This window comes from Amblyraja radiata, chromosome 16 (genome assembly GCF_010909765.2).
Source record: "Amblyraja radiata isolate CabotCenter1 chromosome 16, sAmbRad1.1.pri, whole genome shotgun sequence".
NCBI classification, from domain to species: Eukaryota; Metazoa; Chordata; class Chondrichthyes; order Rajiformes; family Rajidae; genus Amblyraja; species Amblyraja radiata.
The window spans coordinates 15,563,173-15,583,421 of record NC_045971.1 but is presented as its reverse complement, the minus strand read 5'-3'; the positions used below and the strand labels follow the sequence as shown (position 1 = coordinate 15,583,421).

The 20,249-nt window shown below is 40.6% G+C and overlaps 1 protein-coding gene across 5 annotated transcripts in view; it reads left to right on the top strand.

The window, feature by feature from the left end:
- kansl1 (KAT8 regulatory NSL complex subunit 1) overlaps positions 1–20,249 on the top strand; it is an 89,467-nt gene that overhangs the window by 39,985 nt on the left and 29,233 nt on the right. For 4 of the 5 annotated variants that reach the window (XM_033035192.1, XM_033035194.1, XM_033035195.1 and 1 more), the window contains 3 exons: positions 11,137–11,278; positions 16,931–17,107; positions 19,425–19,534. In XM_033035192.1, the coding sequence (XP_032891083.1) occupies positions 11,137–11,278; positions 16,931–17,107; positions 19,425–19,534 (429 nt within the window). The remainder of the gene's footprint in view (positions 1–11,136; positions 11,279–16,930; positions 17,108–19,424; positions 19,535–20,249) is intronic. The other variant, XM_033035196.1, reaches the window with a different exon arrangement.

The following is a 20,249-nucleotide window of genomic DNA, read 5'->3' as shown; positions in this document are numbered from 1 at the left end:
ATCCACACCTGGTTGATGCAACTTATAATTGACTCTTCAGTTGAGCACAATTGAAGATGGATAACTCATGCCTGCATTGTAAGTGATGTATGTACCTGTGACCTTCAACGGCATTATCATTGATGAGGCCTTTGCCATCAAAATTGTTCGGAAATTTAATTGGACTAACCAAAGCTGTAATGTTGTTACAAGAGCAGGTCAAAGGCTGGATATCTTGCTGCAAATGACTTGTCTCCTGATGCACCTAAACCTTTGCATCATTTTCAAGGCACAAATTTCAAATGTGATGTTATACATGCCATTTCTCTGAACACAATTCCTATGGCAAGTTCAACAGTTTCCAGAGCAAAACTGTCTGCTGATTGCTACCTTGTCCATTGCTGTTGCAATTTACTGGCTGCAGGGAATGCCATCTGCAAAGGGCATTTCAATAACCCACCTGGGCCACATTGATGGTACCTCCCAAACTGGTGACCCCTATCATCCAAGAGACCGAGGAAAGCAGGTACAAAAGAATACTGTGGCCTCTAGGTTCTGCTCCAGGTCTGGATGGTATTTACATGGAAATATTTGCCAATTCCTTTGGTGACGTCAGATTTGGATCATAGATCATGCCATGCATGGGTATAATTATCAAAAAGAATTCAATGGCTCTGATGCATTGCCACCTGAATGACATTGGGTATGGGCAATAAATGCAGATTTAACAAGTGACAGTATAAATGAGATATTAACGGGGTTTGTTCATTCCAGCGGACACTAACTTGACAGCCAGGCCCATCCTTCCCCTTAACTACTTAAAAACTAATCGAATTATGGTCAGCAGTCCCAAAGTGTTCCGGCACTGGCACATCATTCACTAGCCCTACCTTGTTCTCTAAGAGCAGACCCAGTGTGGTGCCTTCTCCAGTAAGGCCCTCTAAATATAGATTAAAGAAGCTTTCTTGGACACATTTAACAAATTCTACCCTGTGCAAGCCCTTTTATACGATGGGACACCAATATAAAGGAATATAAATCTCCCATTAATACTATCTTATTATTTTGCAAGCTAACTGCAGTCTCCCAACACACTGCTCCTCTCATTCATGCTGACTATTGGGAGGACTATACTACAGTTCCATCACAGGGATCATTCCCTTCCTGTTTTTGTTCCATCCATGTAGCCTCACTGGATAATATTCCAAGAATATCCTCTCAGCACTGTAGATGTATGCTTCCTGCTCAAAAAATAAATCTCCCTCTCTTTTTTGCATACCTGTAGCATATATACCCTGAAACATTGAACTGCCAGTCCTGCACTACTCTTGGTCATGTTTCTATTATGGCTATAATACAGTGCCCTCCATAATGTTTGGGACAAAGACCCATCATTTATTTATTTGCCTCTGTACTCCACAATTTGAGATTTCTAATAGAAAAAATCGCATGTGGTTAAAGTGCACATTGTCAGATTTTATTAAAGGGTATTTTTATACATTTTGGTTTCACCATGTAGAAATTACAGCAGTGTTTATACATAGTCCCCCATTTCAGGGCACCATAATGTTTGGGACACAGCAATGTCATGTAAATGAAAGTAGTTATGTTTAGTATTTTGTTGAATATCCTTTGCATGCAATGACTGCTTGAAGTCTGCGATTTAAGGACATCACCAGTTGCTGGGTATCTTCTCTGGTGATGCTCTGCCAGGTCTGTATTGCAGCCACCTTTAGCTTATGCTTGTTTTGGGGGCTGGTCCCCTTCAGTTTTCTCTTCAACATATATAAGGCATGCTCAATTGGGTTCAGATCGGGTGATTGACTTGGCCACTCAAGAATTTGCAATTTTTTAGCTTTGAAAAACTCCTTTGTTGTTTTAGCAGTATGTTTGGGATAATTGTCTTGCTGTAGAATGACCGTCGGCCAATGAGTTTTGAGGCATTTGTTTGAACTTGAGCAGATAGGATACGTCTATACACTTCAGAATTCATTATGCTACTACCATCAGCAGTTGTATCATCAATGAAGATAAGTGAAGATAAGTGAGCCAGTACCTTCAGCAGCCATACATGCCCAGGCCATAACTCCCCCACCACTGTGTTTCACAGATGAGATGGTATGCTTTGGCTCTTGGGCAGTTCCTTCTCTCCTCCATACTTTGCTCTTGCCATCACTCTGATATGTTAATCTTCGTCTCATCTGTCCACAAGACTTTTTTTTCTAGAATTGTGGTTGGTTGCTCTTTTAAATACTTCTTGGTAACCTGGCCATCCTATTTTAGCGGCTAACCAATGGTTTGCATCTTGCAGTGTAGCCTTTGTATTTCCGTTTATGAAGTCTTCTGCAGACAGTGGTCATTGACAAATCCACACCTGAAGAGTGTTTCCGATCTGTCGGACAGGTGTTTCGGATTTTTCTTTATAATAGAGGGAATTCTGTTACCAGCTGTGGAGGTCTTCCTTGACCTGCCAGTCCCTTTGCGATTAGTAAGCTCACCAGTGCTCCATTTCCTCTTAATGATGTTCCAAACAGTTGATTTTGGTAAGCCTAATGTTTGGCCGATGTCTCTAATAGTTTTATTCTTGTTTTCCAGTCTCATAATGGCTTCTTTGATTTTCATTGGCACAACTTTGGTCCTCGAGTTGATAAACAGCAATAAAAGTTTCCAACGGTGATGGAAAGACTGGAGCAAAGACTAGGTGCTGAGAGCTCTCTTATACCTGCATTAAGGAGGCAATTAAACACACCGTAGCAATTACAAACACCTGTGAAGCCAAACATTATGGTGCCCTGAAATGAGGGGACTATATATAAACACAGCTGTAATTTCCACATTGTGAAACCAAAATGTATAAAAATACCCTTTAATAAAATCTGACAATGCACTTTAACCACATGTGATTTTTATTTTTTTTCTATTACAAATCTCAAATTATGGAGTACAGAGGCAAATAAATAAATGACGGGTCTTTGTCCCAAACATTATGGAGGGTACTGTATCTCAGTCCCCCATGCCAATCACACCCTGAGTTTGTTTGCCTTGCCTGCTAAGTCTGTAACATTAAAATGTACACTGTTTAAACCATTGTTCTTTCCTCTCTCTTTGCCGTGCACCTGCTTGCCTTGTCTTGCAAAGTTTGCCCCCAACTTCTCATCTGCCTCATTTTTTACTTTGGGCCTCTTGTCCTTTGTTAATCTAGTTAATCCTGGTTTAACCCTTTGGCGTAGCACCAGCAAATTGCCATCTCTTCGAAATCTTTTAAGTATCAGTCACATTTTATAACTGAGCTTCTAATAAATTTTTGATGTGTGTATATGATAACATTTCAGATGCAGATTAGCATAATGGGTTAGCTGGCTAGTGAGTGTCATGTGTGCTGCCCTGTGCTGGATTGTTCCATGTTTCATTTCATCTTCCCAGAGTAAAGTTTGAGGCATTCACACTTTACCCTTCCAAACTCCAGCATTTCTTCAAATATTACAGCCCAGCCTTAGTTGAAAATAGATAGTAAATGGATAATAAATTTGAATGCTTACTTGAATTTGTGAGTCCTTCGTGGATTTGTGAGGAGAGAAGAGTCCTTATTATCACTGTCAATGCCTCCACAATCTCTAAAGCCACCTCTTTCAGAACCCTAGGGTGCAGTCCATCTCGTCCAGGTGACTTATCTGCCTTCAGCCCTTTCAGCTTCCCAAGCATCTTCTCCCTAGTAATAACCACTCCACTAACCTTCAACCCCTGACTCTCTTGAATTTCAGGCACATTGCTAGTGATACTCCACTGTGAAGACATACAAAAAATTTATTCAACTCATCAGCCATTTCTTAATCCCATTATAATTTCTCCTGCATTATTCTCCAGTGGCCCAACTTCCACTCTTGCCTCTTTCTTACTCTTTATATAACTGAAGAAACTCTTGCTATTATTGGCTAGCTTACATTCGTATTTCATCTTTTCTCCCCGTATTGCCTTTTTAGTTACCTTCTGTTGTTCTTTTAAGCTTCGCAATCCTCTGGCTCCCCACCAATCTTTGCTACGTTATACGCCTTCTCTTTAAATTTTATATACTGTCCTTGACTTTTTAGTCACGGTTGCCTCTTTCTCCCCTAGAATCTTTCTTCCTCTTTGGAATGAAAAGATCCTGCATCTTCCGGATTATTCCCAGAAATTCCTGCCATTACTGTTCCACCATCACCCCTGCTAGGGTCCCTTTCCAGTCAACTTTGGCCATCTCCTCCCTCATCTGTAGTCCCCTTTGCTCGGCTGCAATACCGACACATCTCCCTCGCAATTTGCAAGATTAAATCATCGTGTTGTGGTCACTACCTCCTAATGGTTCCTTTACTATGAGTTCCCAGAATTGCCTTTTCCCTGGTAGGCTCTACTACAAGCTGCTCTAAGGATCTATTTCGGAGGCACTCTACAAATTCCCTTTCTTGGGGTCCAGTACCAACCTGATTTTCCCTGTCTACCTGCATATTGAAATCTGTATATAACTTGTATTCCAGGTACACAGTTCCTTGAAAGTGGCAGCACAGATAGATTTGGTGATCAAGAAGGATTTTGGTACATTGCCTTTCATCAGTCAGAGCATTGAGTATGGAGGTTGGTATGTTAGGTTACAGTTGTACATGTTGGTGAGGCCACAGTTCAGTTTTGGTCACCCTGCTATCAGAAGGATGTTGTTGAACTGAAAAGAATCCAGAGAAGATTTACAACGGTGTTGCCAGGATTCTAGGACCTGATCTACAGGTGGAGGTCGGACCGGCTAGGACTTTATTTCTTGGAGTGCAAGGAGACTGAAATATGATCTTACAGAGGTGGATAAAATCATTAGGGGAATAGATAGTGTGAATGCAGTGTTTTTTAATCAGAGTAGGGGAATCAAGAACCATATATTTAAGGTGAGAGGGGAAATATTTAATAGGGGCCTGAGGACCATTTTTTACCACACAGGGTGTTGGGCATGGAATGAGGTGCCAGAGGAGATAGTTGAGGCAGGTACTATAACATTTTAAAGATGCTTGGACAGGTACATAGATAGGAAAGGTTTAAAGGCATATAGGTCAAATGCAGGCCTATATTTTTTATAAAGATTGTGGTTGTTAAATATTTAAAGGCTCGAAACCACCAGGTTCTTATCCGGTGCAGTGCTAACCACAACCCTCCATCAGCACTAAACCACTACTGTTGCTCTGTTTTGGGGTTTTAGTACTATTTAGTAAATTTACTAGGTATAACTGATAGTTTATTGTATATTTATTTTGTTTTATTGTAGCAGCTTTACGGGCACTTTAAACTCTTAAGAATTTCATTGTTCATGTTCATATCTGATGCATGCGGCACATTCTTGAAATCTTTGAAGAGCTGAGTTCCTATGATGCAGCATTTATCCCCTATTAAGAAGCATATTTTGACAAACACCAATCATGATTATCATAGTCAATACAAATAATTTCTACACTAATGGTCATATTTGCTGTGAAGAATTTGAAGAGCTTCAGGTTGTGAAATGTGCTGCAGATTTTTCAGTTCTTATGTGTGACTTAGCCCTTTCAAATTGGGTCACGTGGTTGTGTTCATTTGCAGTGACTGAGCTATACTCATTCTGAAATTAAACTTGCGCAATGGTTTTGTGATCCAAGTATATCCTGTGGCTATCGGAAAATGTTTTATTGAGTAAATTTGTTGATAAGATGTTAAATGAAGTATTCTCTTTGTCACTTTTACTATTGAAGTCTAAAGATCCAAGGATTCATTGAAGAATTTGAGCATATTATTTTGGGTGTGTGTTCAATGCAATGCAGAGAAATTGTTGCAATGTTGTAATTGGCATTACACTGTATTAGCATATGGAAGCATCGTTCAGTCTTAAGGAAAATAAAATGATCCTTGTATTTTCTTCATAATGGAAAGAATTTAATCGTTTGTGAAGAGTTTTAGAATACATTGAATATTGATTAACAGATCAAATTGAGATCTGTTCATATTGCTCCTTTAAACATTTTAATAAAAGTTTTGGTCAACTAAACATACTACTTCAAGTAAGGAGTAAAAAAATTAGTGGTTTAGGATCTGATAGCCACTGACATTAAATTTAGTTTACTAAAGACTAAATGGATGGCTGGTACAGAAGTTGAAGTGTAGAGTGCTGTCTAAAGTCGGGTTGTGGTATTTTGAACCAGAGTAGACAAACTGTTTTAAGACATCTATTGACCTTGTCTTGCTATGTAAGAATAGAATAATTTTTACACTTTATTTAAGAAGCTAAATCTGAGCAACAGAGAGTGACTGACTTCAGCCCATGAAGGCCCTATTCAAGATGTATCGTGGAGGTTAACCAGCTTTAATTCAAACAGCTGTTGGTTGATTACAGATGAAGTAACTTTATGACTAATAATATCAGAATGCATCGTAAAATACTCGTAGCAAGTTTGAAATGCATAGTCTGAAGGGTGTTGTTAAGAGCCACAAGAAATCATTACAGTGCAGAAATAATTGTAAAGGCCATTGTTCAAATTTTCCTTCTTTAGGCTTTCATTCCTGTTGGAGCATGTGATGAATTTGAGATAGCTTGTGATGCTCCAGGCTTGCTTATCACGGTGAATTGAGACACAATTGGAAACCCTTTAAGTCCTGTATGCTATCTTATTTTGAAAGGGGTAAACATAATACATGTAAAAAGGATTATTTCTCTGAATATTATGTAACATTTTAGAATTGTCCATTTTCCTATGCTTCTTTGCTGGATAACTGCATGTTTTTAAATATAGTTTCCTATCAAACCCATTATTCATTTTTGTCTCCGAATTCATTGCCTAGAGTTTAACTATCCATTGGAAAATCCCTCTGACAGTATTCAGACATTGCTATAACTCTTATCAAAAATGGCACCTCAGTGCAGTCTTAATCATTGATAGAGGCTTCTCTACTCAATGCCTTGCATTTTTCTAACCTTTGCAACCATGCTTCACTCTGCAGCTACGCTGGGCAGAAAATGCCTTTCTCCTATCAATTTCTCTCTTCCAACACTACAGTCACTGTGGTGCTTCTGCCGCTACCAGTTTGCTCATTGCTTGCAATTTTATTTTTGAAAATATGTTGTTACTGCTGGTAGTGTAAGCATTTATCCATCTAAATTTGCTTGTGAACTGGGGAAGCAGTTGTCAGTCAATCACAATGATGCGTCTGACATCGCATATAAGCCAGGCGGAATAAGGTTGGGGTTTAGCTTTTTGTACACAGTGAAACATGGTTTTTATGACAATGCAATAAATAATTACTGTTGATGTTTTTAAACATAATCCGATGCCGCACAGCATGGAAACTGGTTCTTCGGCCGTCTGATTTTGCATCAGCCATCAAGTAGCCCATTTACAATAATATTTCTGACACTGGCAACAACTCTTCCATATTCAACCACTCTTGGAGCAGTTCACAGTAGTTAATTGAACTATGTATCGTCCATGGGATGATGGAAGAAACCAAAGAAATCCCCTGCATTCATGGGGAAATGTGTGAACTCCACAGTTTGCACTGGAGATCAATGTGGAGTTCATGCTATGAGTCAGCAGTATTGCTATTTGTGCCACTCTCATCGCTCTGCTTGCCCCTACCTTTTGTGGAAGAGAATCCCAAAGATTTACAACTTCCGGACTTAAGTGGACATGTAAATAGTGGCCATTTGTTTTTAACTCTCCCACAAAATAATCACTTATTCCATATCCTGTCATGGTCCCTCCATGTTTTTAAATGTCAATCAAGCACTACGTTTAAGGTTGATGCACGTTTATCCTTCAGTAGACAACTCGGGATTTCTGATGCCACTCCATTGAATATCGTTTGAACTGTTTCGAACACTTTACCATCTATCCTTAAATTTTAAGATTATATTGTGCACAGTTCTCCAGATGTTGTATCATCAGTACTCTATTTAACTGAAGCAAAAGCACCATTCTTTTGCATTCAGTACCATTAGCAATAAGCAACAGCATTGTTAGGTTTCTTGGTTCCCGCCAACAAGTCACTTGTACGTCATGCACTTAGATGTCCGGATTCTTTTATTTATCACAACTTAGTGATGAGTTACCATATAGATAATTTTATTGCCCATTATTGTTCTGGAGCCCAATTAAAATGGACAATTTCAAATTTCCACAAATTCTTCTCTGCTTGGTGCTTTTTTTTTCTTAGTTGCTTGGTCGGTTATTCAATGTGAAAATGACATTTCGCCCCACCGCATCCATGACTATCTTTTTGCCCACGGACACTAATCCCCTTTGTCCGCATTAGAATTATCATTCTATGCCTTGTACATTTAAGTCTGTATAAAAGCCTCTTAAGGGTAGAAAATATATCTAATTCCACCACCTCATCTGACGTCGTTCCAGGTATCAAGCACTTTGTTTTTAAAAAACCTTACCCCTCAGATCCCTTTTAAAATTCCATTGCACATCTAACTCTGTGCTGGATGACCTTGACCTTCCTGATTGCTGCACGTCTGGCTCTTGAGCATCCTAATTTTAATTATGTTACAATGCAGCTATGCCTTTGTTACTAAACTCTGACTCTATTCATGGCCATGCTTCTTGGCTGATTGCCAAACTTTTTTTTTTCAAATGAAGTTCCTTGTTTTGTTTTAAAGTATTAAAAAACCCTCCATGAATCCAGAAGAAGACTCATGATGCTGGAGTAATTCAGGTAGCATCTCTGAAAAACATGGATAGCTGATGTGTTTGGTCAGGACCCTTCTTCAGACACCTATGCATGTTCTCCAAACAGGCTGCCTGCGCTTTTTTTTTTTAACCAGCATCTGCAGTTCCTTGTTTCTACATAAATTCAGTATTCAGTATTTCTTTAATATCATTTTCACTGAGTACTTGCATACACAGAGGAAACGAAAAAACGTTGCTCGATCAGTTTCCATTCAGTGTAGTTAGTAAAAAAGGATAAATACATAGAGCTTTAAAAACAAATTAAAATTACCATGTCTAAAAACGGAAAGTAGGCCTAAAATTTACAATAGAATAAAAACAGACATTCCGACCGACAGTGGCTTTACTTTGACAAGTGCCCAGCTGTCAAAGTATGGACGAGGTTGAATGTGTTGGTGAACGATATTTGGGGAGGGGACACAGTCCGTTAATCAGTCTTATTGCCTGTGGGAAGAAGCTGTGGAGCATCCTGCTGGTTTTGCAGCTGATGCTCCTGTACCACTTCCCAGATGGCAGAATGGAGAAGATGTGGTGTGATGGGTGATAGGGGTCCTTGATGATGGAGATGGCTCTACTGATGCTCTGCTTCTTGTAGATCTCCAACAGGAAAGGGAGTGGGGCACCAATGATCCTGCTGGCTGTCTTCACTATCCTGTTGAGTTGATATTGTTCGTAAGCCTTGCAGCTCGCAAACCAGGAAGTGATGCCGTAGGTCATTATGCTTTCGATGGTGCCCCTGTAGAAGGTCCTTAGTTGAGCAGTAGGGAGACCTGCTTTCCTTATTCTCCGGAGAGGGTGGAGAAGACTTGTTTGACTTATGGTAAGAGTGAGTGGAAAGGTAGAGAGCAGTGAAGTTGTTGCATTTTATATGTTGACCACTTCATCCTAACACCACACACTGAGCCTGGAACAGCTTCCAGACATTAAAACCCCAAACTTCAAATATGACCAAGCTAATGATCGGTATGGCATCACTTCTACTTAACTGTCTATACCCATACTTAAGTCTGTGCAGAACATTATCTCATACCATTGTCATTCTGCCCAATATGGACACGACCTCTGTGAGCTCTACCTCCCATTTCAGAACGTTCTGCATCTGTTTTGAGGCATTCCTGACCCTGACATGAGCAAATCACCACATCATCCTGGAGTCTTGCTTGCAGCTATTGAAAAATCCCTCTGACTCTTGAGCCCCCTATTGTTTGTGTTTGTTTGGACTCTGTCCTTCCCTGCTGTAGAACAGATCTTGTCGTGGTGCCATCAATTTGGTTCTGCTGTCTCCTGAGAGGCTATCTTTCCCTCCCAATAGTATAATGCGCAGTATAGTAGTTAAAGAGCGGAATAGCCATCGGGAACTCCTGTACTGTCTGCCTCTACTGGCAGTCACCCACCTTTGATTTGGCGAAACCTTTGGTGTGCCCAATTCCGTGAAGCTCCGATCTATAACACTTTCTGCCCCCTGTATACTCCTCGGCGCATTACGGCTGCTTCAACCAATCCATGTGATCAGAAAAGAGCCTCAGTTGGCATGGCTGCAAATGTAGTCGTCAGAGACACTTGACATCTCCCTGCTCTTCCACATTTGACAGGTGGAACATCCCACTGCACTGACTATCATTTTTAACCCTCAAGTTACTGATGTGTTGAAGTAAAAAAAAACACTTTGTCACCATTTGATTTCCTCCTCAAAGCCTCCCTCGTCAAAGTATTTGTAATTAGACTCAAGCTCAGCTCTTTGATCACAAAAATAAACCCTGGTAAAGGTTTAAAATGGCCCAATTGCGCCTGCCTCATTTTATCTGCTGAACTCTTTATTGCATTTGCTCAAACCTGGTCCATGGTTCTATTAGCCGCAGACTTGATGATTTTCATTAATTTGAGTTTGACTTTGTTCTGCCCTCAAATTTGAGGTTATTCAAAGCACCTTGCCTGCATAATTACCTTATATTGGATGCTCTTCATCTTGCCTCTGTGCTTGCTGATTGCTCATCCAGCAATCAGTTAAGCTGTACCTGAATTTACAATAGTTGTTATTAAAACCCTCCATAATATTGCCTACCTTCCTTGCAATCTATTTTTACACCTCCAAGTAAGTAACTTGTAATATTATACACGGCACTTGCTTGTCTCCTTTTTGTTTAATTGCTTCATAATTATTGGTTGCCTTCAATTGCTGCAGCTAGGAAATGCTGAAATTCTTTGCATAAATCCCTCTTACTACTTCCTGTGAGATGCTCCTTAAAACATGCCTCTTTCGCCAAGCTTTTGGACGCCTACTGCAATATCTCGTTAGGTGACCCATTCAGTGTTATATTTGCACCTGAGTCGTGTCCCTTGGCGTATTTCACTCCATTAAAAAGTACTGTACAAAAATTAGTTGTTGATTCCTGGTTTGTAAGACAACGCTTGGACATAACCATTTGTTTTTCACTTGCAGGCGGCAGTGCTCAGAATGGCGGTGGGCAATCGAACGGGCTTCTATTGTGAGCCGCTGGAACTGGCTGCAAGCTCATGTATCAGATTTAGAGTATCGCATCCGCCAGCAGACAGACATTTACAGGCAAATCCGCGCCAATAAGGTCAGTGCGGAATTGCTGATAGCCAATTATATGTGTGCAGAGAACCTTTGGACACCATGTCCTATCTATGCCTTTCCCAATTTTATGTACTTCTTCATAATCTAAAGATGGCAACTATTAAGGTTTTGGCACAACCAGTCCTCAATAGGTAATGGATAATCATTTTATTCGAGTGTGAAATGCAATTTTTAAAAACTTGTTGAATAAAAGTTGGAGTAGCCGCTTCTAGCGAAGGGCAATAATTCTGATATCAGTGAAAGAGACTTGTGCAGAGGTAATATAAGGGAAATGTCATTAGTAGCTAGTAAAGAATGGGCTGGTAAATGAAAGCCAATGGAGTTCAGTTAAAAGATAAAATTTTTGTTATTGGAAGGAATGAAGAAATGACCTGCTGAATGTGGTTGGTGTGTTGTATTTAGACTTTAAAAAGGAATTTGAAGCAGTATCACACTATTAAACAACAAAAATAGAGAAAGTGGATTAAAATGATACTACGGTATGTGCCTGAAATTAACTAGGGGATGGCAAGCATTGAACAATTTATTTTCATACGGAGGAAAATGTACTGAAATAATTCCAGAGGCAACCTGCAGGTACACTTTTGACATGCATGGATGGCTATGATTTAGGTTTGCAGGACATTGTGACAACTGCTGATACGGATGTAGACAAGGAGAGGTTTAGTTACCAGTTAAAGGAAGAAGATATTAGTTGTCTCTTCGGGCTGAAGTTTGGTTAAATTCCCAGGGTCTGTTGAGTGGTATCGAAGATTTCAATAGGAGGCAAGATAGGAAACTGTTGGGACCCTTGTAGATTTTTTAAACTTCAGTGCCCACAGGTGAGGTGCCAGGTGATTGAAAGGCAACAAACAAATGTAAAACCTTATGAAGGGCAGCAGGTATGAGAAAGTTATGGTTGATGTGACAAACATCAGTGATGGGGAAGTTACTGGAAAAATATTTGAGGGACAGGATTATAAAGCCATGGATCAAGCAAAGATGGTCGGGATGGTTTAATTTTTTTTAAGAGACCCATGACAAGTCTCACATGGAAGACGGGTCCAAAAGATCAAAGTTCATAGAAGCCAAGGTAAATTGGGAAAGGCAGCGACCAGTGCTGTGCTGTCGAAATCAGTGCTGAAACTCAATATTTGTTATTTGATAAATTGAATGTGAATGTGGGAGATATGACAAAAATGCCCAGATTACAGAAGGATGATTACTCTTGATAATGAGGATAGTGTTAGTTAGCGTGTGAAATCAATCAGATTGTTTGTTAGGCAAACAAATGTCCAGTGCGTGTCCATCCTGAATGAACTATCTCCTTGTACCATTCAAATTCTGACCACTTTGGCTTTCTTGGTACCAAATATTTATTTGTTTCTGTTTGCGACCCATTTCAGGAAGGATTTCCATGACACGTGAACTGCTGAATGTAGTGAAGTAATGTGCATGTTTGAATTGATGTGGGCGCATTGGGTATTTTTTAATTTACCATGGAGTCATAGAGTAAATACAGTGTGGAAACAGGCCCTTCAGCCCAACTTGCCCACACTGGCCAACAATATCTCCTGGCCCATTTTTGCCATTCTGGTTTCCTTTTTTAGTTTACTCCTTAGTTCCCAAAACTCCTCCAGGGATGCACTTGATCCCAGCTGCCTATACCTGTCCCATGCATCCTTCTTGCTTTTGACTAATGTCTCAATTTCCCTTGACAGCCAAGCTTCCTTACATTTGCCTGCTTTGCCCTTCACTCTAACGGAACGAACACATCCTGAGCTTTCTTCAGTACACTTAAAAACATCCCACTTGGCCGATGTTCCTTTCCCCTTCAATAACATGCGAGACCTTCTCTCATGCCCTCAAATTTGGCCTTGCCCCAGTTGAGCATTTTACATGTGGACCCTCTCCGCCCCATGCCATACACCTTAAACCGAATCGAATTGTGGTCACTGGTCCCAAAAGGCTCCTCCATACACACTTCATTAACTTTTCCTTCTCAATTTCCCAATACAAGATCCAGCGTTGCCCGCTCACATGTGGGGCCTCCACATACTACTTAAGAAAACTCCCCTGAACACGTTTGAGGAATTGCATCCCATCTGAACACTTCACACTGTGATTTTCCCAGTCTATATTGGGAAAGTTAAAATCCCCTGCTACAACATCCTTATTTGACCTGCAGCTGTCTGCAATTTCCTGGCACATTTGTTCTTCTAATTCCCATTGACTATTTGGGGGTCTGCAGTACACCCCCAACAAGGTGATCATCCCTTTCTTGTTCCTCAGCTCCACCTATAGCCTCACTAGACGATCCGTCCGTAATGTCACCTCTGAACACAGCTGTGACATCCTCCTTAACCACCCCTGCCCCCCCCCCCCCCCCCCCCCAACTCTTTTTCCCTGTCTTTCCTGAAGCTCCTGTATCTACTCCAATTAACCTTAATTATCCTGATGATCTAACTGAACATTTCATTCAGGGTCACCTTATTTTGCACGCTTCAACAAATTAAAGCTCCATTGTCCTGTATATAACTCGCACCTGGTTCCATTTACGTATTTTTCTCATGAGGAGTGATCTACATTGACTCTTACTCCAGAAACATTGTAAATTTAAAATGATCGTATTTGATTTACTCAATGGGTAACCAACACTCCTGATAAGACTGGGTGGAATGAAAAGGCCAGGGCACAAACAAGGGCCTGAAGAAATATTGAGGAACAAAGCGACCCTGGTAGTCAAGTCTGAATGCTGGAGCGAGAGAGGTGTTGAAGGCAGCTTGCAGGATACTATAGAAAGACACAAAAACCTGGAGCAACTGAGCGACAGCATCTCTTGAGAAAAGAAATGGATGAGGTTTTGGGTCGAGACCCTTCTTCAGAGTTATTATATTATTACTTGTTATATTATATTGCAGGATATTATATTGATTGTAGAGGATATTTACTTGGATGTTGCATGGAGGAAGCATTTCAATTAGGAGGAGAGTCTATAGAGGCTGGATTTGCCCTTCTTCGAACAGAGGAGTATAAATTGTAGGTGCCTGGGTAGAAATTGTTCTTCTTAACAGATATCTAAAACTTGATTTATGTAAGAGGCAGGAGATTCAGAGAAGATCTGAGGATTGTTTTTCATTTGTAAACAATTGGAACCTGGAAGCCATTGCTCAGGCAGAATCTCTCCCATCATTTAAAAAATATCAAGATGTGCAATTGAATTGCCGTAACATCAAATATAGCTCTTTCTTGTGTTCAGTGCTAAATTTGTGTCTGTAATTTGCATGTTTTCTGTGGTCACATGGATTTCGTATTGCTTTCACTTGCATTTCAAAGACATGCTTGTAGATTAAATTGCTTCTGTAAATTGACCCACTTAAGTAGATGAATTGTCATACCTAGAGAAAGTTGTTGGGAACGTGTGAACAATAAAATGGAATTAGTAAGTGTACGTTTGATGGCCAGCATAGACTCCGGTTGAAGGTCCTGTGCTTCGCGACTCTGACCAGTGCAAGGTTGGAAGATGCTTCGAGAAAAATCAGAGGTGCAAAATCTATTGGCAGATGGTCAGTGAGTTAATGCAAGGAATAAAAATACTTATGCTGGTTGTCATCAATCCACCAGTTGCACATAAAAGCATTGGTAGGCGTGACCACCACACAGTTTCTTGGCTTAGCCCATGGCACTTTGGTGTGGCTAAAGTGTCTCATCACAGGCAGCTGTGATGAGGAAACTTCCGTTTCTGAATGACTAACAGCTCGCTAGGCCCAGCCACACAATGCCAAAGCTGGCGGTGTTAATGACATTCTGAATGTCTTTAACATTAAAAAATTCTCAATAATATTTGGGACCTTTTTTTAATAAAATGTTTTAAATGTTGCTGTGAAACGGCTTTCAAAATTTTGGTTAGCACAATGGAGCAGCTCTTTAAGAAAGACGAACTGTTTGCCCAGCGTCTACTTGGCCAGAGTTTGGCAGCATTGAAACAACTCCTTTGGCCCAACTTTCTATGTGGGCCAAATGTCTATCTGAGCAAGTTCCATTTACCTGCATTTGGCCCATATCTACACCTTTCCTATCCATCTACCTGAACAAACGTGTTTTAATTGTTGTAATTGTACCGTCCTCTGCTGCTCGCGCTGGCAGCTCATTCCACCACCTCGCCACTCTGCAAATGGTTGTCTCTCGGGTCCCTTTTTAAATCTTTCCCCTCTCACTTTAAGTCTATGCCCTCTCATTTTAGACTTGTCTACCCCTCATTATTTTACATACCTCTGCAAGGTGAAGCTCAAGGTCAAGGAAGCAAATTATTGATCCAACTACGAAATGGGTCAAACATCCTTAAGCAGTAGAGATAATGGCCGGGTGCTTGACAGTTTGACCTGCTTCTCACAGATGTTTTTGTGATCAAAGCTTATAAACTAGTTACATAATATGTGACTTTATATTTTATCCAAGCATGTTGATGCCAACAAAGATGGGCATTGCTCCAAGTGTGGGGGCAACTTCAAATTAAACAGATATATAATTGTTTTTCTCCAGTCATTTAATGTATGACAAATGGATACAGCAAAGATAAATGAGGTCATCTTGTTTGAATGAAAAACAAATAGGACAGTAATATCTAAATGGTATAACGTTGGATGTGGTGGCTTCTGTAAGCTTTGTATGCATTAATCATTAAAATGTCATGTATGATGCAGAAAAATGAACGGGCAAACATTAACATTTGTATGTAGAAGACTAGAATACAAAGGATTAGAAGTTGTCATTTAGTCCATGAAGCCCAGTTCAATCCACAGTGCACTGCTCCCCCTGCACTACTACTAACTTCGTACTCCATACACCCTTGTCCCTTGCAAAGTGCAAATTAGCCTTGCCAAAATATCCCAGAGTTTTCATAATAGCAACTAGTATTAAATTGCCTGCACGATGGAGTGATTTGATTGAACTCTATGAAAAGAACTGGTGAACATAATGCACAAAAAATAGGGCTGGAGTAAGCCCCAGGCTCCTTAAGCGTGGTCTGCCAATAGCTTGATGCCTATCAATGCCAGCCTCAATTCTTCTATGTCAGTTCCCCATAACATTTAATTCCTCTATCTTTGTAAAATATATATATCTATCCATCTTAATATCTAAATGATCGAGTCTCTGCCACCTTTGGGCAGAGATTTCTAGCAATTCATTTCCATTTGAGTAAAAATTGGAATGGATTACGAAATTTATTTTTTGGGAAATTTTTGAGAAGCGGCATAGCATCAAAATGCAGCGTCATTACACAGTCTATTGAGGAATGAAGTAAACTGTGTTTTAGAATAGAATCTTAAAATTGGATTCTTGAAAATGTAGTAAGTACTTGACCAGTTAATTTGAAATCTGAGGTAATAGGTTTTGTTTAACAAAGATAAGAAACACAGGTGTGTGAAGTCGGTCACAAATCAGCCAAAACCTTGTTCGCCTTCTGTGCCTGTATGCATAAACCAAAAGTGTTAGTTTTTGTTCACTTTTTTCCTTTTAAGTATGCGATGCAAAGTTTTGAGACTGCATGCAAAATGGTGACAACATTAAACGTCATGCCTTTAGTTCTAATAATTGTGCTTCATCAAGTACATGATCTTGAGCAACTAATAATAAAGTGAAATATTCCTCTCAGGGTTCGATTGTGCTTGGAGATGTTCCACCCTCAGAAGACACGAGCCAACTGCCAGTCTCCTGCTCAGGCAGAGCAGAATGTCCATCTCTAATTGATCCCAAAGCACACAGTGCTGGTGGCAATCTTGACATGTCAGTCCATGGACGTTCTTCATTACCCAGAGTTGTGGGTAAACAGGTAGGGTTTCAACGCCCTGACTTTATTACTACATATTTCTCTGAATGTTCTGCAGAGCATTTTATTTAATGCCCCAAAGGACCTGGAGCCATTGGAATAACATTTGAATAAAAGCTGTATATAATTTTGTTAAGAAATAGAATGCTTCTTCGTATCTGCAAGTTAAAATTTGCAGCAGGCAAGTTCTTAATCTGGCTGTTCAGAACTTCAGTGGTGCAGGACTGGCAGATTTTCCCGATTGTTGGATATTGATATTGTTGGATATTTAAATGTTGAACACAACATTTAAATATTTAATCGAACCCTGTGAGTTTCAAGGGAGCAGCAAAAATATCACCATGTGCTGCAAATGATGAACCAATGAGATTACAGAATCATTGGATAGTGCATTATCATTGAAGACTCTTCTGAAATGGTACCCTGGTTGCCGGGTCCAATTGGTCCCATATACACGTGGGTCCAAGTTTTGACCAGAAAGAATTCCAGAGCTGTTATTTACATAGAAGATGCTTCAGCACATGAACAGGCCCTTCGGCTGACGATGTCTGATACCAAGTTAAATCAATCTCCTCTCCCTGCATGTGATCTATATTCCATTTCCTGTGTGCTCATATGCCTATCTAAAAGCCTCTTAAATACCTCTATTGTATCTGCTTCCTTTCGCCCATCACTCTAGTAAAGAAAATCTCCAGCACATCTCCTTTAAACATCCCCCCCTCTCACTTTAATGCTGTGCCCTCGGGTCTTTACATTTATACCCTGGGGAAAGGTTTCTAATCCAGGCAGCATTCTGGTAAACCACCTCTCTCCAAAGCTTCCACACATTCCATTAATGGGACAGCCATGACTGATGCACCTTCAGGCCTGCTGCCTTGTCACAGTAATTGTGATTCAGGAACCTTGTGCTTGAACTATGCTAACAAATTTGGACATGCTTTTGAATGTAAACTTAAATTTATCTGTATTTGGTTTAGCATGATTAAAAACAATAAAACATTTCATGTAAGTTCTCAGAAATCTTTATCTCTGTGCAAAAATTGAGGAAATTTAAAAAAGCAAACAAAGAGAAAAACTGGTATTTTTGGAAAAGCAACAATCAATGCTTTGGCATAATAGAATATTTATATTTGTCAACCAGTGTTTGTCAACCTGGACTTCCACTGTTACGCTGATGACACCCAGATCTACCTCGGCACCAAATCCCCCCACAACCCCCCCCCCCTCTCGCATATCAACTCCTGTTTGTCAGCTATAAAAACCTGGATGCAACATAATTTCCTCAAACTCAACAGCGATAAGACAGAATTCTTCCTCATAGGCTCCAAAGCCACACTCAGCAAAATCAATAACCCCACTCTCACCATCGACGGCACCACTGTCTCCCCATCTCCCCAGGCCCGCAACCTTGGCGTGATCTTTGATTCCACCCTCTCCCTTGAGCCTCACATCCGCCATGTCATTAAAACCTCCTTCTTTCATCTCCGCAACATCGCCAAACTCAGACCCTCTCTCACACCTCACGCTGCTGAAAGACTCATCCATGCCTTCATCTCCTCCCGACTGGACTACTGCAACTCACTTCTCCTTGGCATCAGCTCCACCTACATCAACCGACTCCAACTGGTCCAGAACGCAGTCGCCCGACTCATCACCCACACCAAATCCTGGCATCACATCACTCCAGTCCTCAAACAACTTCACTGGCTTCCCATCTCCCACCGGATCAACTACAAAATCCCGATCCTCACCTACAAAGCCCTCCACCATCTGGCTCCCCCCATATCTCACTGACCTCCTCTCCCCCCTACCAACCCTCAAGGCCCCTCAGATCCACATCAGCCGGTCTCCTCTCCATCCACAAGTCCAACCTCTGCAGTTTTGGGAACAGAGCCTTCTCCAGGGCAGCTCCCAGGCTCTGGAACTCCCTCCCCCAACTGATCCGCAATTCCGTGTCCCTCACCATCTTCCAGTCCCGCCTCAAGACCCATCTCTTCACCTCTGCCTATCCTTAGCCCCACGTCCCCCTCCCTTTTCATCTGTGCATTAATTGCCTCATATTGTGTTTTGTATTGAATTCTGTCTTTACTTTGTGTACTAGTCATGTCTCTACTATTTATTTCATACCCCTTACATGTTTTTCCTCTACCTGCTAAATTTTTGTAAGGTGTCCTTGAGACTCTTGAAAGGCGCCCATAAATAAAATGTATTATTATTATTAGTGTAATTTATGACTTTCTGAATACGCTTAATGAATTCTGAAGAGTACTGTATTCATGGAACTGGTGCAGCAAATATAGATGCATGTGGTACTTTTCAGGTTATTCCCCCGGTTCATCCCAAAGAAAATGTGACATCTTCTGCACCTATCGAATCTGCACCAACTAAACCCTGCTGTCACTCTAGGCCTGTCAATGGAGTTGTCAACAGGTAACGTATTGCTTCAGTATTGACATAAAAATTGTTCCAGGGGACAGTTGTCACCAAGTTGCATGGGACTGGAAAGAATGTGGCAGCTTGAAAAATGTTAGTGGTAGATGAAAACTTTTTATTCATCCTAAATTAAGATTGTAGGCAAAGAGACAAACCCGAAACAGTAATAAAGTGTCTGCATATGTGCCCAGCAGCAATTTGATTTGCTATAAATTAGAACAAAGTTTTTCATTTGTTCTGTCCTCCCTTGAGGGAAAGGTTCACTTTAGCGGCATGTATGTGACTCAAAATACATCTGCCTGCTGTCTTGACAAACCTAGGGTAATTACGAAGTCCATATCTAAGGCTTGGGCAATATCCAGACTTGGGCTTATAGGCGGCAGGTAACATTGACGATGCAAAATCTCTAACATTCAGTGACATCGCAATTACCAGATCCACCACTATCAAACTTCGGAGGGTTACCATTGACCAGAAACTGGAGAAGCTGCATACAAAATTTGGTGCAAGTGCATGTCCGAGACCAGGAATCCTGCAATGAGTAACTTGCCGTCTAAATTCCCAAAGCATCTTCTAGGTTCAAAACAGGATTGTAATGGATTACTCGCCACTTGCCTGAATGAGTGCAGTTCCAACAACACTCAAGTAGCTTGACACCTTTCAAGATGTAGCAACCCACTTGATAGGCGCCCCATCCACCGCCATTTACTCA